The sequence below is a fragment of the Dipodomys merriami genome, unplaced genomic scaffold, assembly GCF_024711535.1.
Source record: "Dipodomys merriami isolate MVZ:Mamm:240054 unplaced genomic scaffold, mDipMer1.0.p SCAF_2, whole genome shotgun sequence".
In the NCBI taxonomy this organism is placed as follows: domain Eukaryota; kingdom Metazoa; phylum Chordata; class Mammalia; order Rodentia; family Heteromyidae; genus Dipodomys; species Dipodomys merriami.
Window position 1 is genome coordinate 29,866,251 of NW_027203381.1, and position 17,761 is coordinate 29,884,011.

General features: G+C 41.0%; 1 protein-coding gene across 4 annotated transcripts in view; it reads right to left on the reverse strand.

Moving 5' to 3' along the window:
* The window catches only part of Mapre2 (microtubule associated protein RP/EB family member 2), a 152,741-nt gene that overhangs the window by 92,075 nt on the left and 42,905 nt on the right, over positions 1–17,761 (reverse strand). Inside the window, exon 1 of one of the 4 annotated variants that reach the window (XM_070029335.1) lies at positions 8,938–9,182. The exons of the other annotated variants lie outside the window; for them this stretch is intronic. Coding sequence (XP_069885436.1) covers positions 8,938–9,056 — 119 coding nt within the window. The 5' untranslated portion in view covers positions 9,057–9,182. Of the gene's footprint in view, positions 1–8,937; positions 9,183–17,761 lie in introns of those variants that run through there. 4 annotated transcript variants of the gene reach the window in all.

Genomic DNA, 17,761 nt, shown 5'->3' on the forward strand with positions numbered 1-17,761 from the left:
CATATCCCAAGAAATTCTCGCCCTTCTCCATGCTGCACACATATGCCCGTCTACCAGTGGTGACTGTTTTCCGCTTCCTCTTTTTCTAGCAGAGACACGTGTCATAAGCTCCACAGTCTCTTGACTTCATGGCCGGGGACAGTGAAGAAGTCCCTGTGGCAAGAATCATGTCTGCCAAATTTTCCTCCTCTCTGTCTTTTCCTAATTGGTCAGTGTCCCTGGGGTCCACTCAGGCTTACTGATGGGTGAGAAGGATGTTAGATGCAGGCTGCAGTGAGGCCTGGCGATGCAGATGGCTTGTTTATCCTGACCATCATCCAAGGATCTCTAGGGTTACATAAAGGGCAAATAGTGCTCCTTAACTGCCCAAAGATGGAAGTTAGGTGGACTGAAGGAAGACAGAGGGCTGTGGTCAGAGTGCTAAAAAATGGCATTTGCCTGTCATCTCATGATGTCAGGGCCCCACACAGTTCCTGACAAACAGCAGGTGTTCAGTACATGAGAAAAAAACTGCAAAGAGGATATTAAAAAATAATCCTCAGTGGGGATTATTCTGCAGTCACTGCAAGATGCATAGAGCATACTAATCAAGCTGGACACATCACCAAAACCACATTGGTGGCTCCAGTGTGTACTGCAGAAAACAAAAGGAAACGTGGAGGAGGGATTGCTGCATAAGGCCTCAAAGGGCAACACAAGGCAGTTGTTGGATGAGCAGTTAATAAACCTGTAACTTATGATGCTCTAATGTAAGAATGGGGCTTGGATCAGGCCCAGGTTTAATATTCTCAGGGTCACTTTAGTGAATATCTTGAAACGTTTTCTAACGTAATTCCACTTGTAAAACTCATTAAGTATAAAGTCAAATTCATTTAAATTTTTAAAACTCCAAATGGTACAATGCTTGCACTGCAAGGTGAGACTCTGGATTCCATCCTCAGCACAATGAAATAAGCAAACATTAAACAAATTAAAATCCATGCTCTTACAGTGCTCAATGATACAACACAGATTGGCTAGGTAATGAATTTACCTACTTTCAATTAGTAAAAAACATAAAAAGGTATGTTGTAACTAATCTGCTCAGTTCCCATCCATATTTTCTATTCTTTGCATTTCTCTTGCATATCAAGTAAATATGAATATAAGGTTTCATTTTTTCACTATTACATAAACATTAGTAAGCAGTACTGTAGTGTTTTAAGCTTAGTGATGACCAAAACATATACCATAAAAATTGAGGGATTAGCCTGGTGCTGGTGGCTCATGCCTATAATCCGAGCTACCTGGGAGGCTAAGTAGAGGATGGTGGTTCAAAGCCAGCCTGGGCAGGAAAAGTCTGTGAGACTCATCTCCAATTAACCCCATGCCACACATGCACATACATACACACTCACAGACAGCTGTGGCTCAAGTGGTAGAACACTAGTCTTGAGCAAAAAGCTCAGGAACAGTAACCTGGTCTGGAGTTCAGGTCTCAGTACCAGTCCCCCCCTCTCCCCCCCCCCCACATTGCGGGAACAAAAAACTCAGCAAGACTCCTGTAATCCTAACTACCCAACAGGCTGAGATCTGAGGAGTCACCTTAGGTGGGGTAAACACAGAGAAGAAAGCTTTTGAAAATTAGAGGAGGATATCTTTGCACAATAATCATAAATATCTTATTAAGACAACTGAAACAACTGAAGAATTCTAACTAAGAGCCATACTCTACAACAGGCAGACACATACTACTCTGGGGACTCTTCAGGGCCAGGTGTGTGCACCTGCCCATTCCCGATGCTGCCTACCAGGAACTCACTTCCTGATTCTTCCCAGAGGGCTCTGGAGACTCTTCCAAGAAAGGGCTATGCACGACTTATCTTTGTTTCCAGGCACGCAGATTATATGCCAGAGATTGACATATAGAAGGAACTCAGTACATTTGCTGAAGAATACAATAGCTGTGTAAAATTGCACAGTGGGAACTTAAGAAATTACATTCTTAACAAACTGAAACCATGTTTGTGCATCTCAAAAATGGTAGATGGTAAGCAGAAAGAATAGAGGAGCTGATTTTAGCAGCTCCACTTCTTGACTCATGAAGCACCAAATGAAAACCTTGCAGTGAATCATAGAGAGCTCTTAAATGAAGGATACCACTGTTTATAATCAAAGTATAACTGTGAACACAAGAAAGCCTCCGAGAGATGTCAATGCCTCTGGCACTTTTGATGAATTACCTCCCAAGAGTTTGCCAGGGTAGGCTGACATGAAATACAGAAGGGGAATTGATGTCTAAAGTAAAGTAAAACAAAACAAATACTTCTAGGAAAAAATAAAATGGCATCATAGAAATCGGTCATGTTGTTCTCATGAAAGGCAATGTCATTCATTTGGACTTAGACAACAACAAACATTAACTCTAACCTTCTGGATAAAGTCTTTGTACATTTATTTTTTTTAGACAGAATATCACTATCTAGTCTAGGCTAGTCTTTAACTGGAGATCCTCCTGCCTCAGCCTTTTCAGCTCTGGGATTTAACTGTGTACCACATTTGACTCTCTGTGTGTAATTAACAACTGTATTTCCACAAGGAAATATAAATGTTAAAGATGGCCAAAATAACTTCAGAGAGTACTGAATTTTCTCAATGTTATAAAAGGGCACAAGTTTACAGAGATCCACCAGTGTCTATACTTACAAACCTCCTACACAGAAAACTTACTCTTCCTTCTTAAGCCCTATTACTTTTCTGCTCCAGAGTCATGACCCAAATGAGAGTCTTTTGGCAGTCATTTTTCCTGCTAGAACCAAGCCAGGCACAGAAGGACTGAGTTCTTACCATATTTTCTTAACTATCCAAGCCTTAAAAGCTGACATCAATTTCATCATCCCATATATGTGTCACCAATTTCTACCCTTTTAGAAAAAAAGTCCATTGCTGTTCAATGGAATAAAATCCTAACTGGCCTGGGGAGATCTGACACTAAAAAGGTTTTTTGTTTTGTTTTTGTAACCAACTAAGGAATTATTTCTTAGTGACCTATAAAACTTTGCTTAGTCTTGCCTCATTGATAAATCATTTTCATCTAAATAATCTTTGGAGATACAGTTAACAAAAATATCTAGAAGAATTTCTTTGATTAATTAAAGCAAAATGTCAACATATTACTATTTCTCCTCTTCCTCTTCTCCCCATCCCTACCCTCTCCCCTGTTGCCTGTAAGAAGTATGAATTATAAGCTTTCATTTAGGAAGAGATCTTTCAATGTAGTAAAAAAAATACCAAAGGACAGAAACATAAACAATCATGTTTTTTAAATGAGCTATAAAACAAGATTCAAGGTCACAATGAGTGTTATAGGTAAAGGGCTGTCAGAATAGTGCTTACCACAGAGACAGACAGTGAAAAGACATCCTGAATTCAAGAATGAACTGCTACAGACATATTGCATTGTGGGAAATGATACTTTACTTAGGAATGGTGCTCATCATTTGTCCTTGAAAGTGAAACAGAAAACTCAAGAATAAAACACATATGCAAGGAAAATTCTCAGTCCACTTTAGGGCCTCTGTCCAGGTGATATCTCTGGGAATTAGACTTCTGTACACATATGTACATCTCATGGCATTAAATAACAAGGAAATATCCTTCACCCTGAAGTACTGGACACCTCACTTCTGAGTTTGGGGAGATCAGACAGAACAGTGTTCCATACTAACTTCCTCTTAAGTCAGACTGCTAGCTAGGAACTGGGCTTCTGGAAATCTTAAAACCACTGTCTGATTCAGGAACTAGTTTCACTATAAGGCAAAGTTGCACTCATTGCTTCTACATAGGGAAAGATGGTCTCAGTCAAGGAATATGTGCTAATCACCACACATTAGAGGTCTCCACAGCACATTAAGTATTCTCTAATATTTTAGTTCCTACACGGTGGGGCACTGAGGAGACCATTTTCTTTTCAGCTCTCATTTCTAAACAGGAGATCCATTCTAGCATGCACCAGCTTTATAATGCTGCCTGTCAGGTAATGGCTTCCAGTGGTTTCCTATTTCCATTTCCTACCCTTACCTCTGCCTACTCTTCAATGTTTGTACCTTATTTTCTACCCCTTTTCATTATGCACCTAGCCAGGCCAATGAAAATTCTGTTTGATTCTAGAGCCTTTTGAACAGTGCATATGTTTTTCCACAATGTCTTTTAGCTTCCTGCAGCATACTGGCCTTGAGGTTATCTTTCCTTTGAGTCACTGTGGGCTCAGGAAATGTAAACCACTATGCTATCAGACTGAGCAAAATATTGACAGCAATGTAAACCTGCTACAAAATGAGCTGTTTATATCTCTCACTTTGCTAGAACTCAAGGTCCCCAAAGGGAGAAAGCACAGACCTTGGCCAGAATAGACTCTCAAATATTTATTGAATTAATGAATTCTCAAATCCAAATGGAACACTTAACATTAACCCTAATATATCCCTCAATTCTTCTAAGTGATTAGTCACTGCAATTTCAAGAGGTCCCTATAAACACAGAAAATATGCTACATAAGGAAATCAAATCTCTAAATTCCAGAGGACAATCTCATACCCACGTTCTGCTAAGATCCTGCCTTGTGAACAGACAGCAAAGCCAGCAGCAGGGCAGGGGTGAGCCTCTCTCCAAGGACAGGAACACCCAGAAGACCATCCCATTTACAGAAAGGACACAAAACAAGTTCCAGAACTGAAAGCCTAACAAACCATCAAGCCATTCTGACTTCACCAACACTGAAGAAGATATTGATGATCAAATCAAATTTTCGAAAACCATCTTTGACAGAATTAAGCCTAGATGACACTAATACATAATAGAGACAGGTGAATCTAGAGTTTTGCTGCTTACAGCCTGTTTTGGGTGCTGTAATCTGAAATTTACATTCTGGCAAAAGTGAGCCATATTATAATAGCTTCGAATGAATGGAACACACTTCATAAGTACATCTTTTATGTGTCAACACATGGGATTTCTTTTTGTTATTATTAACATCAGTGCATTTTTTAAAAGCCTAGAAAAGTTGGATGTTTTAGGTTAATATGTTAGACTTAACATTTTCATTTTGCTTTGCCTGGAAGTTCATTTCCTGGGGTCAAGAATTTTTGTTTTTAAGTATTTAGAAACATACTATTGTGGCTGCATATTCAAACACCCATTTTGAACTAGACCTCTGGCTTTATATATTCGTTCTCAAAATCCTGGAGTATGCAAACAACGATGAGATGGGCAGAGGGCCAGTTAATAAATCTCATTTCCGACTAGCACATGCACAAGGCAGAGCTATGGGGAGTATTCTCCCGAGGGAGCACCGGAGCACAACTCATTTGCTGTGAATTAAACAGTGTCACCTCAGATGGCCTTCACGTTATTTTTTAAGCAGCATTTAAAATATATGGATTTCTAGCACTTCTAAGGCACTGAAGAAGCAGAGGCTGGAGAAGCCATCTCATATCAGTCAGTGGACTGGGGAAAATGTATTTACTTACATGGCTGTGGTCACTTGCTATTTTCAATTGAAATTACTAATCAGGGGTAATTTGCTGAAAGAAACTTGCTTTTCTAATAAAAGTGCACACTAGTTTCAATGATGACTTCTCACCTATTCTCTAGATGCTAAAATTAGGTGCTGTTTACACTAACAGATACCTAGATTGTGACATCTATGTTGAGAACCATGTCTGACTTTTATTCATGAACAGTAAGGTACAAACAATACAAAAATAGAAAAGTGATTGCACGTCATTAGCAATGTTCAGGTGTACTGTCTAGCTCTCTGGGTACCCTCAACTCCCTCTCACCAGTACTGTCAACAAGGTGGGGTGCACTCCTGTCCATCAGCTCCCAAAAGAAACCCCTTTCCATAATAGTAACATCATTCTTCTATTTACATAGCATTTCTTTCTTTTCTGTGCTCCTGAGGACCAAACCCAATGTTCCACACATGCTAGGCAAGTGCTCCACCATTGACCTACTACACTGATGGCCCACAACTCTTATAAGACATTCTTTTTTTCAGTGTTTGAAGTTAAACTTACAATATCTCTATTAAAATGATATTATTGGGCTGGGAAGATGGCTCAGTGGTAGAGTGCTTGTCTCACATATATGAGGCCCTGGGTTCAATTCCTCAGCACCACATAAGCAGAAAAAAAAAGTCTGTGGTGTTGGGGCTCAAGTGGTAAAGTGCTAGCCTTAAGCTGAAGAGCTGAGGGACAGCGCCCAGGCCCAGAGTTCAGGCCCCATGACCGACAAAAAATTAAAATTAAAATTAAAAAATGACATTATCTATCTTCATATGTAACAAGCAAAGGCAGAAAATTGGCCTTTGATAAAGGCCTGCATAAGGTCTTCCTAGGAGTCAGTGAAGTAAGCAAGACAAAATTGCTTCTCTCAAGGGATTCCTCAGAGAACTTCCAAGTATATCTCATTGTTGAGGGCTACCCAAAACCTACAGTCAAGGTCAAATTTTTACTAAGTTAAATCTCTACTGTGGCTTTCAAACTGCCTTCCAAATTTCCCCAGCAATTAAATAGCTATTTTATTCCAATCTTGGAATACCAAATCATGATGGAATGCTTCCTGGACAGAAAAATGTGTTCCGCTTTTCCTTTCCCTATCCCCGTCCCCCCACCCCCAAGTAGTAGTTGTATTACATTACTAGTCCACATTGAAGGAGGAGATGACCAGTGAAAACACCTAGTGTGTCTATCTCCAAGTTCTCCAAGTGCAGCCTTTGTAGAACAATATAAATGCATTTCTGGAGATTCTTTCTCTATTTAACCTATGGCGCTTTTCACTGTAGCCTCCAATAATCCTATTACATAAAAATACAAATGCAATGATGATCTGAGTGGCTTACAATTTTTTTCAATCAGATCATTTTTAAAAAAAATTCAGTTTGTGTTTTTACATAATTTCAAGTACCATTATAGAGACTCAGAAGCAAACTAGAAATAATTCAGGAAATGAAAATAATAACTTGGGTTGCAGTGAATAAAACTTCATTATAAAGTAATACTTTCTCAGGAGAAGGTAACATTTAACCTTTTCAGTCAATTATTTTTTCCATTGCCATCTCAAGTTGGTTCATATGAGTAATAAAACCGAAGAAGGCAACTTCTTTGGGCCCATGTGCTAAAATTTGTACTCCAACCTAAAAAGCAACTGCCACTTACAATGCAGGTGACTAAAGTCACTTAGGAAAGGATGGCCTCAAATTTACTATTTAGAAGAGCAGTTCTGATAAGTTTGGAACTCAAAACTCTTTGATTTAAATGCTATGTTTTTTTTGTTGTTTAGGGATATTTACAGACAAAAAAAAAGGTGGATGAATAAGGAGAGAAAAGGCCCAACTTTCTAATAATAACAGGGTCTCCAAAAGGAGAGTCCCCGAAGTTGTGGTTCTATTTTGGTTTACATTAAGAAAATAACAAACACTTCAAGTCTGTAAGAATACCATGTCAACACATTTCATTGGAACCATAAGGTGACCTCCTGGGCACAGCCAAAATTAACTCCAAGTATTTATGTAACTGCCAGAGAAGACAGGATGAAGGTTGCCTTTTTCTTCTTCTTTTTTTTGAATTAACAAATAGTGTGTGTCTGGAAGTGGGAAAGAGAAAGGAAGTGGGGGTGTGGGGGTACTTTGGGTCTTATTTTATGATATCCAACATTCATCCACATAGACTATTCTACTCATAATACCATCTGAATGTTTAGATGAATGCTTTTCACATTTTTTTTACAAGGAGGTTTTATTTCCTGTTGCTAACTAGCTAAAAGGATGCCCTTTAGAGGTACGCATGGTCTGCTTCAAAGCAAACGCATTGTTTGTGGTTTATCAAGGTAACATTTAAAAATAACTACCCTAGTACAAAAGAACTTCAGAGGAAATATGACCGGAGCTATCAGTCTTCCCTTTAAGTCTGGCCTTGAGCTGTCTAAGATCCTAGCTGCAGTCTCCATTACATTGTTATCCTTATCAAACAATGCAAACAATTTTAATGAGCTTATCTTCGGGAACATATTGCCAGATAGGTTCATGCTAAATGATGCTAACCGTGCAGGCACCTCATTAATCAAAAGGCTCACAATACAATGACCAGGATCGTTGCCATCCTGAACATCAGACCTCAGCAAAATACCAGGAATTACCTTCGACTGTAAATACGAAGGAGGGGCTCCCCCGCCCATGGCAAGGCCATAAAACTCCTAATAAAATGCTTAACAACGCCCCGGTCCCCCCCCAACACACACACCCTCTTTCAGGTCGGTGGCAGTCCAGTCTCTTCTAATAAACCCCAGGTTTGGTGGAGAAAAGGTGGGGGGGGGGGTGAATGTCTAACATCGTGACCTCTGCTGTCAATCCTCGCACCAATCAGAGAGCAGAATTCGTACAAAGCTCCATCAATCTGGCGGTCTCACATCCCAGACTGCAGCTCAATCTCGAGGATTCCATCTTTCCCGCACCCTCTCCAGGTTAAGCGCAAACGCGTGTGGGTTTCCTCCCCGTCTCGCTCCTCGCCATCCTCGCGCTGGTTTTCTGCCGCGAGGCACCGCTACCTAAAAGGCCCTTTGCAATCTACCAGGGACGGAGGAGAGGAAGTGCCACCGCCTGCCTCCCGTCGGGGAGGGGGGGGAGAGCCTACATTTTTATTTCTTATTTTTGGACCAGTGTGGAAGGAAAAGGGGTGGAGGGAGACCCCCGCGTCTGCAGGCGGCGAAACCGATTCCCCCAAAACGCCCTTCCCTCCGCGATCGCCAAGCCGCCCCGCACGGCCAGCGTGACACACAGGGACACCGATGCCCGAGGATCGCCACCAGCCCGGGCGGCGGGCAGGGGCCGCTCCACGATCGAACGCGCCGGCTCCCCCCGCGCGGGGCCCCGCGCGCCGGGCCCCGCGCCGCCCCCATTACCTGTAGGAACGCTCCCCGCGCACGGTGTGCTTCCGGAAAGGAATGATGGTCCCGTTATCCTGGATGATGTCGTTGTTGTTCTCGCCATTTGGGGACAGGGTTTGGGTCGGCCCGGGCATTGGCGCACTCCCGAGAGAGGGAACAAACCGCTGGGGGCTGGCTGACCAGGAAGGTGGCTGCGTCTTCCCGCTCGCTCCGCCGATTCCGCGCACGTCCCTCGAGCTGCCGCCCGCCCGCTCGCGCTCGCTCGCTCGCTCCCTGCGCCCAGCTCGGCTCCCGCCCCGCCCCGCCCCGCCCTCTCGCGCCCCGCCCACCCGGCCGCTGACGTCAAAACGCCAGCAGCAGTCCGGTACCAGCCGCGGCACCCGGGTCACGTGGCCGGCCCGTCACCATGGCAACGCGCTAACTCATCACCTCGCCTCCATTCGCCCAGGGCCGCGTCGTGAGCACGCCAGCGGCTCCAGGCAGGCACCGGGCAGGCCTACATCTGGCATGTAAAAACCCCAGGCCACCCCCCCCCCCAGCCCCACCACACACACACACACAGCCCCCCTCGCACACCCGCCTGGTCTGAAAACCAGCTCTTCCTCTAACCATTTCCTTCCCGACCCGTGCTCCGACTGCAGCTGTGTACACAAAAGAAGGATTCGAGTACCGGGGTGTGGAGGACCCTTTAACCCCTTCAGTACCAACTTCTTAGGCCGTGAAAATGAAACCTGGCCAGGTTTAAGGAAAGTTAAAAATACATCTACAAGACCCGATGGCCAGTTCCTAGTGTCTGACCAAAGGAGTTAAATTCTCCAGATTCCTCTCCTGCTCGAATAATAGCACCTTTTTAAAAGCAAATAACCAAAAACCTGGAAGGAAGCTGTATTCCCTTCTACCCAATAAAGCCTTTAATAATGTGAGGATTAAAGATTGTGAGTTAAGAGATTTTATGTAGAAAAGAAATCCCGGAGGATCTTAAAATTATTAACTATTGGGCATCCTCCACTCCAATTCTCCCCTCCCCCCTGTACCCCTCCCCCCTTATAGTCTAGGCTGGTCTAAAACTAGTCTTTCTCTTGCCTCAGCCTCCTGAGGGCTGGGATTACAGGAGTACACCACAACTCCAGACTTTATACTGCCTCCTGATACTAATCATTTATTGGCATGTGAATGAAACAAGTGACCAGCTCCTTTCATATTTGGAATCTCTCAGCCTTCAAACTGTTTTATAGCATCGCAGTTTTCCAACAAATTAGTTCTAACCCAGAACAAATGGGGTGGTATTTTTATCTCCATTTTTTTAAAATGAGGTTTATGTAAAATGTAAAGGTTTAAGTAAAATTCGACATAGGTAAGAAACTTGAAAGTGGTCATTTGTCTATAATGTATGTAAGAATATTTAGGCATACTTCCAACATGACCGTTGTGAAGGGCTGGGGTGTGGCTCTCCTGGTAGAGCATAAGCCTAGCAAAGTATCAGCCATGACCCCTGGGAAAAGATGACTGTGAGTAGAACTGCAAATGCTGTGCAAAATCAACGGATTAGATTATAGAGTCTCGCTCGAGAGACCCCAAGTATGTCTGATCCTCTTTTCCAAAGGGGGAAAAAAAAGAAAGATTCTCTACGTATCAGAGGTGGTCTCTGAATTTTCATGGGGTAGGAAAGGAAGCAGATTTGGAGTATAAAAGACATAGCATAAATATATGTGATAGAAAGTTCTCAGCTATGGCTCACCCCTTCAGATCATTGTATAGTTTATCAGCTTCATTTTTTTGTGATACAGATATTAAAAACAAGTAAAAACTCTGTCATTCTTGACAATTCTCCAGCATATGTCCTTGGTTATAAGTTATTTCTGGTATCAGGCTTCTGGAATTGGAATCAAATGTTTCACAACCCAGATGGTAATGATAACCTCAAACAAGAAGCCCTTTTTTTATTCTTTCTATTTTGTACTCTCCTTTTGGGCTATTACTTTAACAATTTTATTTTCTGCTTAGCCATTCAATTCACAGTGCACAAGTGGATTCCTTCATTTACATTTGTTTACATGAGAATGTTTTTCTCATAAAATCCGGTCTAATTCTAACTTGAAACTTAATAAGACATACAGATAAAGAAGAGCAAGAGACACACACCGAGCTTCACATTGCACAGTGAGCTATAGAGACATGAAACTAGAGTCACTGTCACAAAATCCATGCTTCCTCTTAACATTTCTGTTGCTTGACTCACTGTTGTCAGTTCTCTACTAATTTGCTTACTTTCACAAAAGCTTTCCCTTTCTTTGGAGACAGACTGAATTAGACTCAGTATACAAATAAAATGTTCAATGTTTCCAGAGTAGGTCCCCTATATTAGGGTCCTTTATAACAGCTTACTTTCCCATAATTCCATATGTAAATATGTAAGCCATAACCAGTGTCATCATGAGAACTCAAATGGTCAGAATTTGAACATGTAGTTCATACATTCTACAAATATTTTTTTCTCAAGAAAATACTACCACTTTGTTTCTAGGCTACCCACAAAGGAGGGGTAAGAGCCAAGAATTTGGTTGATGGGCTGAAAGGGAAGGGTAGTAAGTCAGGTGAAGGAGGTATGGAAGAGCCCTTGTAAATCTTCCTCTACGACTGCTGTGAGCCACACTACTATAAAGGGATCCAGAGAGCTCCTGAGACCAGTGATTACCCTCTGAGATGCAGGGGTAACAGGGGTAATAATTTGAAAATATTAAACAGATGTGTTTTTATTCTTCTCCCCATAAATCAGGTTACCTGGCAGCCATTCCTTAGGTCAAGCTTTGGGGAAAAGGAAAGGGTAAATTCCACTTTGGGAAGAGAGATGATAACAATATAGAGAAATGCATGAAAGATAGGAAGAGGGAGGGGAGATTCCCTCCCCCCACCCCAACTTTTCCAGTCCCACTTAAGTGTAGGAAGAAGGGAGTGAAGGTGGGAGAGAGCAGGGCCTCCCATCCACAGGTTTTCAAACTTATATCCTAGAAGGGAAGCTGAAGACGTGCTTTTGCCTCATCTCATATTTGATGCTATAGGCCACAATGTTGAAACAACAGCTCAAGAAGTCTTTTCCTACCTGAGTAAGGTGCTGCCCATCACAGCAACTCCTTTCTCTAGCAAGGCACAGCTTTATCACAAGGGAAGCTACTCTCTCCTACCCTTGGGTTCCTTCTACAAGCTACACTCACCAATTCAGTGCTCTGAATGCTATCTTGCAGAGGAAAAGAGACCATCTAAGAAGCTGCATATTCAGCCAAGAGGTAGAGCTATCCAAAGATGGCCTAAATTGGAAGAGGCTATAATATTATGAGCAAGTTCAAAACTTCCCGGAGTTTAGCCCCCAGCAGAGTGGGGAGAATTACACAGATTCTAGAGAAAAAAAAAAATCTGACAGTGTCTTTGTACATCTGTCTGTGGGCTAAAGTTTTGCCTTTGCATATAGATAATACCTAAAATTGTACACAGACCACATTGTCCTACATTTCCAAATTCCCATGAAGAAAAACGGTTCTTCTCATCAAGAATCGTGATTCAAATAGGGACTGTTGAGACAAGCAAGCCAGGATGCTGGGCTTGACTTTATTCATAAAGCTATGTAATGTGGCAAGTCATTTTGCATCTCAAGATTTATTTTCCTATAAGGTGGGTGCGATAATACTGATTTCATAATATTACTATGGAATTCAAGGACATAATATATTAAAGTACTAAACTTATTAGGCATACTCTAAAATATTCATTCGTTTAACACATCTGGCTTTCTTGTATACCAGAGGCCAATAAGATAAGTCTCAGCTTCTGACATGAAGGAATTGGGGTGTGAATCAACAAAGTAAAAATATTGATAATTAGAAACACTGTAATAATGATATCATATAGGGTGGTATGGGACTATGTAGATAGCATTGGTCTCAGAATGATCACTGAGAAGTAAGCCTAGAAAGTTCCCAAGGAGCTGGTACCTGGTCTTGGATGATAACAATAGAAACCTTTCTTCTTTCTATGCAACAGAGAGAATACAAGTTCTCCTGAGAAATGGGCCTTAACTGTTTCATTCACTGCTATACCTACAGTTCCTAGAACAGCCTTTGCAGATAGGCACTAAATGAATATACAATACTTTCATTTATTCAGCATATGTCTAATTTGATCCTTGCAATAACCATAATCAGAAAATTATTGGCTCAAAGAGAAGAAATTTGTCCAGAATTGGATATCAGGGTTTCTTGGGCCACACTAAAGAGCTTGACCTCAATTCTGAAGACTGTCTGAAAACTTGAAGTGCTGTAGAAGGGAAAATTAATGCTAAAACTTGTACATGACATGCTGACAACAGTATGGATGACATAATGGGTCAAAATGAGTCCAAAAGTACTGAGCTAAATGAAGACAATGAGGATAAAGGAAGTTGAATGCTGTCCACATAGGTTATCTGGAGCTATGAAAATGAAACAAGAAAAAAGTTGGGGATACAATTTTTGGGTGGCAGGAAGTAGAAATTTTGACAGGTGGAGTAAGAGATTGGAATAACAGTGTAAATATGTGGAGATAACAGTGAAATCCTCCCTCCCCCTGTCCCACTGCCCCCTTGTGTGTAGCTAACGTAAGTCAACAAAAGATTTAAAAACAAAAAAACAAGCAATAAAGCTGAGTGCCAGTGGCTCATGCCTATAATCCTAGACATTCAGGAGACTGAGATCTGAAGATTGTGATTCAAAGCCAAGCCAGACAAAAAAATCTATAGGACTCTTCCTTCTCTCCAGTTAATCACAAAAAAAAAAAAAAAAAAAAAAAAAAGCCAGAAGTGGAGCTGTGGCTCAAGAGCATTAGCTTGGAACACCAAAGCTCACAGTCAGTGCCCAGGTCCTGTATGGGCCCCAGTGTGGGCACAAAATATACAAACTAAAAAGTTAAGCAAGAAGTCAAAGCATTGAGGAAGAGCACACAAATTGGAAATATTCTGAGGGATAACTGTGAGGATCTGGTGATTCTCTAAATATAAACATGGCTGGGGGAAGTGTTATGGATAGGTAGTGAAGGAGAAATAGATATCTCAAATGGATTCCAAATTTATGGCTGGTGTGACCAAGTGGATGATAGTATCATTTATCTCACTTGGGAGTACAGATTAAATTGTTCTTTGAAAGAAAGGTTCTCATGATACATTTTGAGAAATAGTGACAGCACATCATATTAGTTATCAGTGGGCTTTATGTATAGTGAGCATTAAGTTTTTGTCAAACAAGGAAATAATATATGGCCCTCTATCTTATGAGATATGTTTGACTAGGGGATCCACATTATTTGAAGGTAATTAATTCCTAAGGCTTTTTTGTTGGTTTTTTTTGTTTTTTTTTTTTTGCTTTTTGTCTGTCATGGGCTTGAATTGTGGGCCTGGGCACTGTCCCTGAGCTCTTCAGCTCAAGGCTAGCGCTCTACCACTTGAGCCACAGCACCACTTCTGGTTTTCTGGTGATAAGAATCTCACAGATTTTCCTGCCTGGGTTGGCTTTGAACCTCAATCCTCAGATCTCAGCCTCCTACATAGCTTGGATTACAGGCATGAGCCACCAGCACCCAGCACTCCTAAGTTTTTATGGAACTTTTGACTGCTGTCATTCAGGGAGAAAAACAAGGATAGGGGTGGGATTCTTTTGAGACTGGGTGATTTAAAAAAGGAGTATAATGTGCAAAAAGGAATTATGAAGGATTTTGCTGTGATGGGGGTGGGCATCCAGTCACAGGAGGGAGTGGTGTTTAGTAAGCCCAGGAGAGAAAGAGGTTTCATAGGAAAAGAAAGGTCTCCAGGGCCAAATGTCACAGAAAGTTTAGATCCAATAAAGACAGAGAAGTATTTACTCAATTTAATAAGTTGTTCTCAAGGAACATATTTGAAAGGGTTGACTTCAGATTAAAGCCATCAACTACTGAAGGAAATGAAGAAATCTTTCTATTAGTAGGAAACACAACTCTTTGCAAAATTGTTAATTTTCTGACTAAACCAAGATGCTCAAGAAAGAAGGGAACACTAAACCAAACCATTCATGTGTGTGTGTGTGTGTGTGTGTGTGTGTGTGTGTGTGTGTGTGTGAAATCAGCAACTAATAGGCATGAACAAGTATTTGCACTGAGAACTTTCATCAACATTTTCAGTATTGAAGCCAAGCTGTTAATTAATGAACACCTGTTAGACTTTCTGTGAGTTGATTCTATTGGGGAATTCCCATTCTACTGGGGTCAGGATCCATTAAAAAAAAAAAAGGACAAAAAACATAAACTAAAAGGAAACCATTGCTGGTTAACAGTGGTTCATGTCTGTAATCCTAGCTACTCGGGAGGCTGATGTCTGAGGATCATGGTTCAAAGCCAGCTGGGGCAGAAAAGTCCACAAGACACTTATCTCCAATTAACCAAAAAGCTGGAAGTGGTAGAGGGTTATCCTTTAGAAGAAAAAAAAAAGAACAAGAACAAGAACAACAAGAAGAAAATAAATAAAAGGAAAAACAAACGAACAAACCCTTCAAAGCTCTGAATATCACCCAGATCCTGAGTTCCAGCCCCAAGGCTAGCACCAAAAAAAAAAAAAAAAAATTAAATAATTAAAAAAAGAAACCATCATCAGCTAAGAGATCCAATCAAGAAAGACTGAACTGAACACCAATCCATGGTTTTTTTCTTTTCACAATCATATTCCTCTTAGGACTTAGGCCAGGCAGTATAAAAATGGTTTTTCTGTTCATCTAGAAGAGAGATTTCTGCATTGCTTTGGCCTCATAGCATAATAGCAGAGAAGGTATGGATGTATTAGTCAAGACTGAGTCCATTCCAGAACTACCTGCTCATCCTGGTCACTTTTTTCAGGATAAAACGTTTTTACTGAAGCTGGGCATCTTTATATCATTATTACCTCCAGAATACAGACCAAAGATTCCACTTAGTTGCCTCTGTTGTCCTGGGACAATTGTTTCTCTTATGTGGATTTCCTAAGATACTTTCTAGTGGGGAATGGAGGTATGGGTTATCAACTAGTACCTTAAACTATGCTCTACACCAAAATAGTAGCAGTGAATAAATGCAAGATGGGCCAGCCATCGGTATTGGCTCTGAAATCATATTGATGGCATAGAAATATATTTGAGACTGCTTTAAGCTCACTACCTTTAAGCCAGAGGCACAGGAAGATTTTCTAGATCTTTTTCCTAGATATGACAATTTTGTGATATATATGTATAAACATACGTGTGTGTGTGTGTGTGTGTGTGTGTGTGTGTGTGTGTGTGTGTACACACATATGCTCCTGGTATTAAGGTACAAAATTCATTTGCAGAAAGGTGATGAATAGTATTTTCTTCCAGATAAAGGATACCCTCCTCAGAGCCAATCTATATAGGTATAGTCTTCAATGCTGACTTTTGGGATAATTTCTCTTGACAGATTATTTATTAGCCACAGTGATTAGTTTTGCTGATATGTTCAGTAAGCATAGCTTTTCAGGTCTCCCTCTGGTTTGGTAACAAAATAGCAAGGTTTCTGGAATGGCCAAACACAGAACATTCCTCGCACAGGATGTCTCTGTGGGTTGAGGTTGATTTTTCTAAGCTTTTAAAAAACATCTTTTTTTTTTCTTAGCTTTACACAGCCTTGGGTTTAATTTTGCAGGACTCACAGAATGCAATATGAATGGGACTGAAGAACACAAGAGACCATGATGATCTCGTAACCATTTGATCAAATCTGTGCAATGTGACATTTCAGTCTACTAATAAAAGGGGGTAGGGTTGGGGCTGGGAAGTTGACTCAGTGGTAGAGTGCTTGCCTCACATGCATGAGGCCCTGGGTTTGATTCCTCAGCACCACATAAGCAGAAAAAAGCCAGAAGTGGCACTGTGGCTCAAGTGGTAGGGCGCTAGACTTGAGCTGAAGAGCTGAGGGACAGTGCCCAGGCCCAGAATTCAGCCCCCATGACTGACCAAAAAAAGGGGGAGGGGGATTGAATTATGGTATCTGGTTGAATTTATGAGCTTTAAAAATGTTTCTCTAAAAATATAATGTGATAAATGTTGCAAATTGAAGAATATATTGTTAGCACAGGAATGTAGAAAACAAAGCAGCCATACCTGGAGAAACTAAAAAAAACAAAATATTACTATCCAACTAATATGTGAATATTCAGATATTCACTCAGAGATTCTTTTACTAAGCACTTACTATGTGTTGGGGATTTTTTTTTTTTGCAATATTCTATGCATTGGAGATACAGAAATTTACTGAAAAAAACAAATCTTACTGCTTCCATGGAACTTTTTATTGAGTATATGAGCATGTGTATTTAGTAGAGACAGACAATAAGCACAATGTCTAGTTTGTGAGACAGTGTTCAATGTCACAGTGAAACAGCAATGAAGAGTCACTAAGAGTTTAGGGGAAGAGTGTCACAATTTTTCTTTTCAGTGTGTGCTGGTATTAGGGTTGAACTTAGGGTCAGGGTGCTCTGCTGGTTAACTGAATATAGTCTCATGAACTTTTCTGCCAGGGCTGGCTTTTAACCATGATCCTCAGATCTCAACCTCTTGAGTAGCTAGGATTACAGACATGAGCCATTCACATCTGCTTATAATTTTAAATGCAGTGGCCAGTGTTTGTATTCCTGTGATGGTGACATTTAATCAATGACCTGAAAGAGGTAAAGGAAGCAGTCACATGGATCTTAGAAAGAAGAATGTTTCAGGATGAGATAACAGCAAATGCAAAGGCCCTGGTATGAGAGAATGACTTGTTTAAGAAACAAAAATGTATGTCTACAGCAGATTGATTA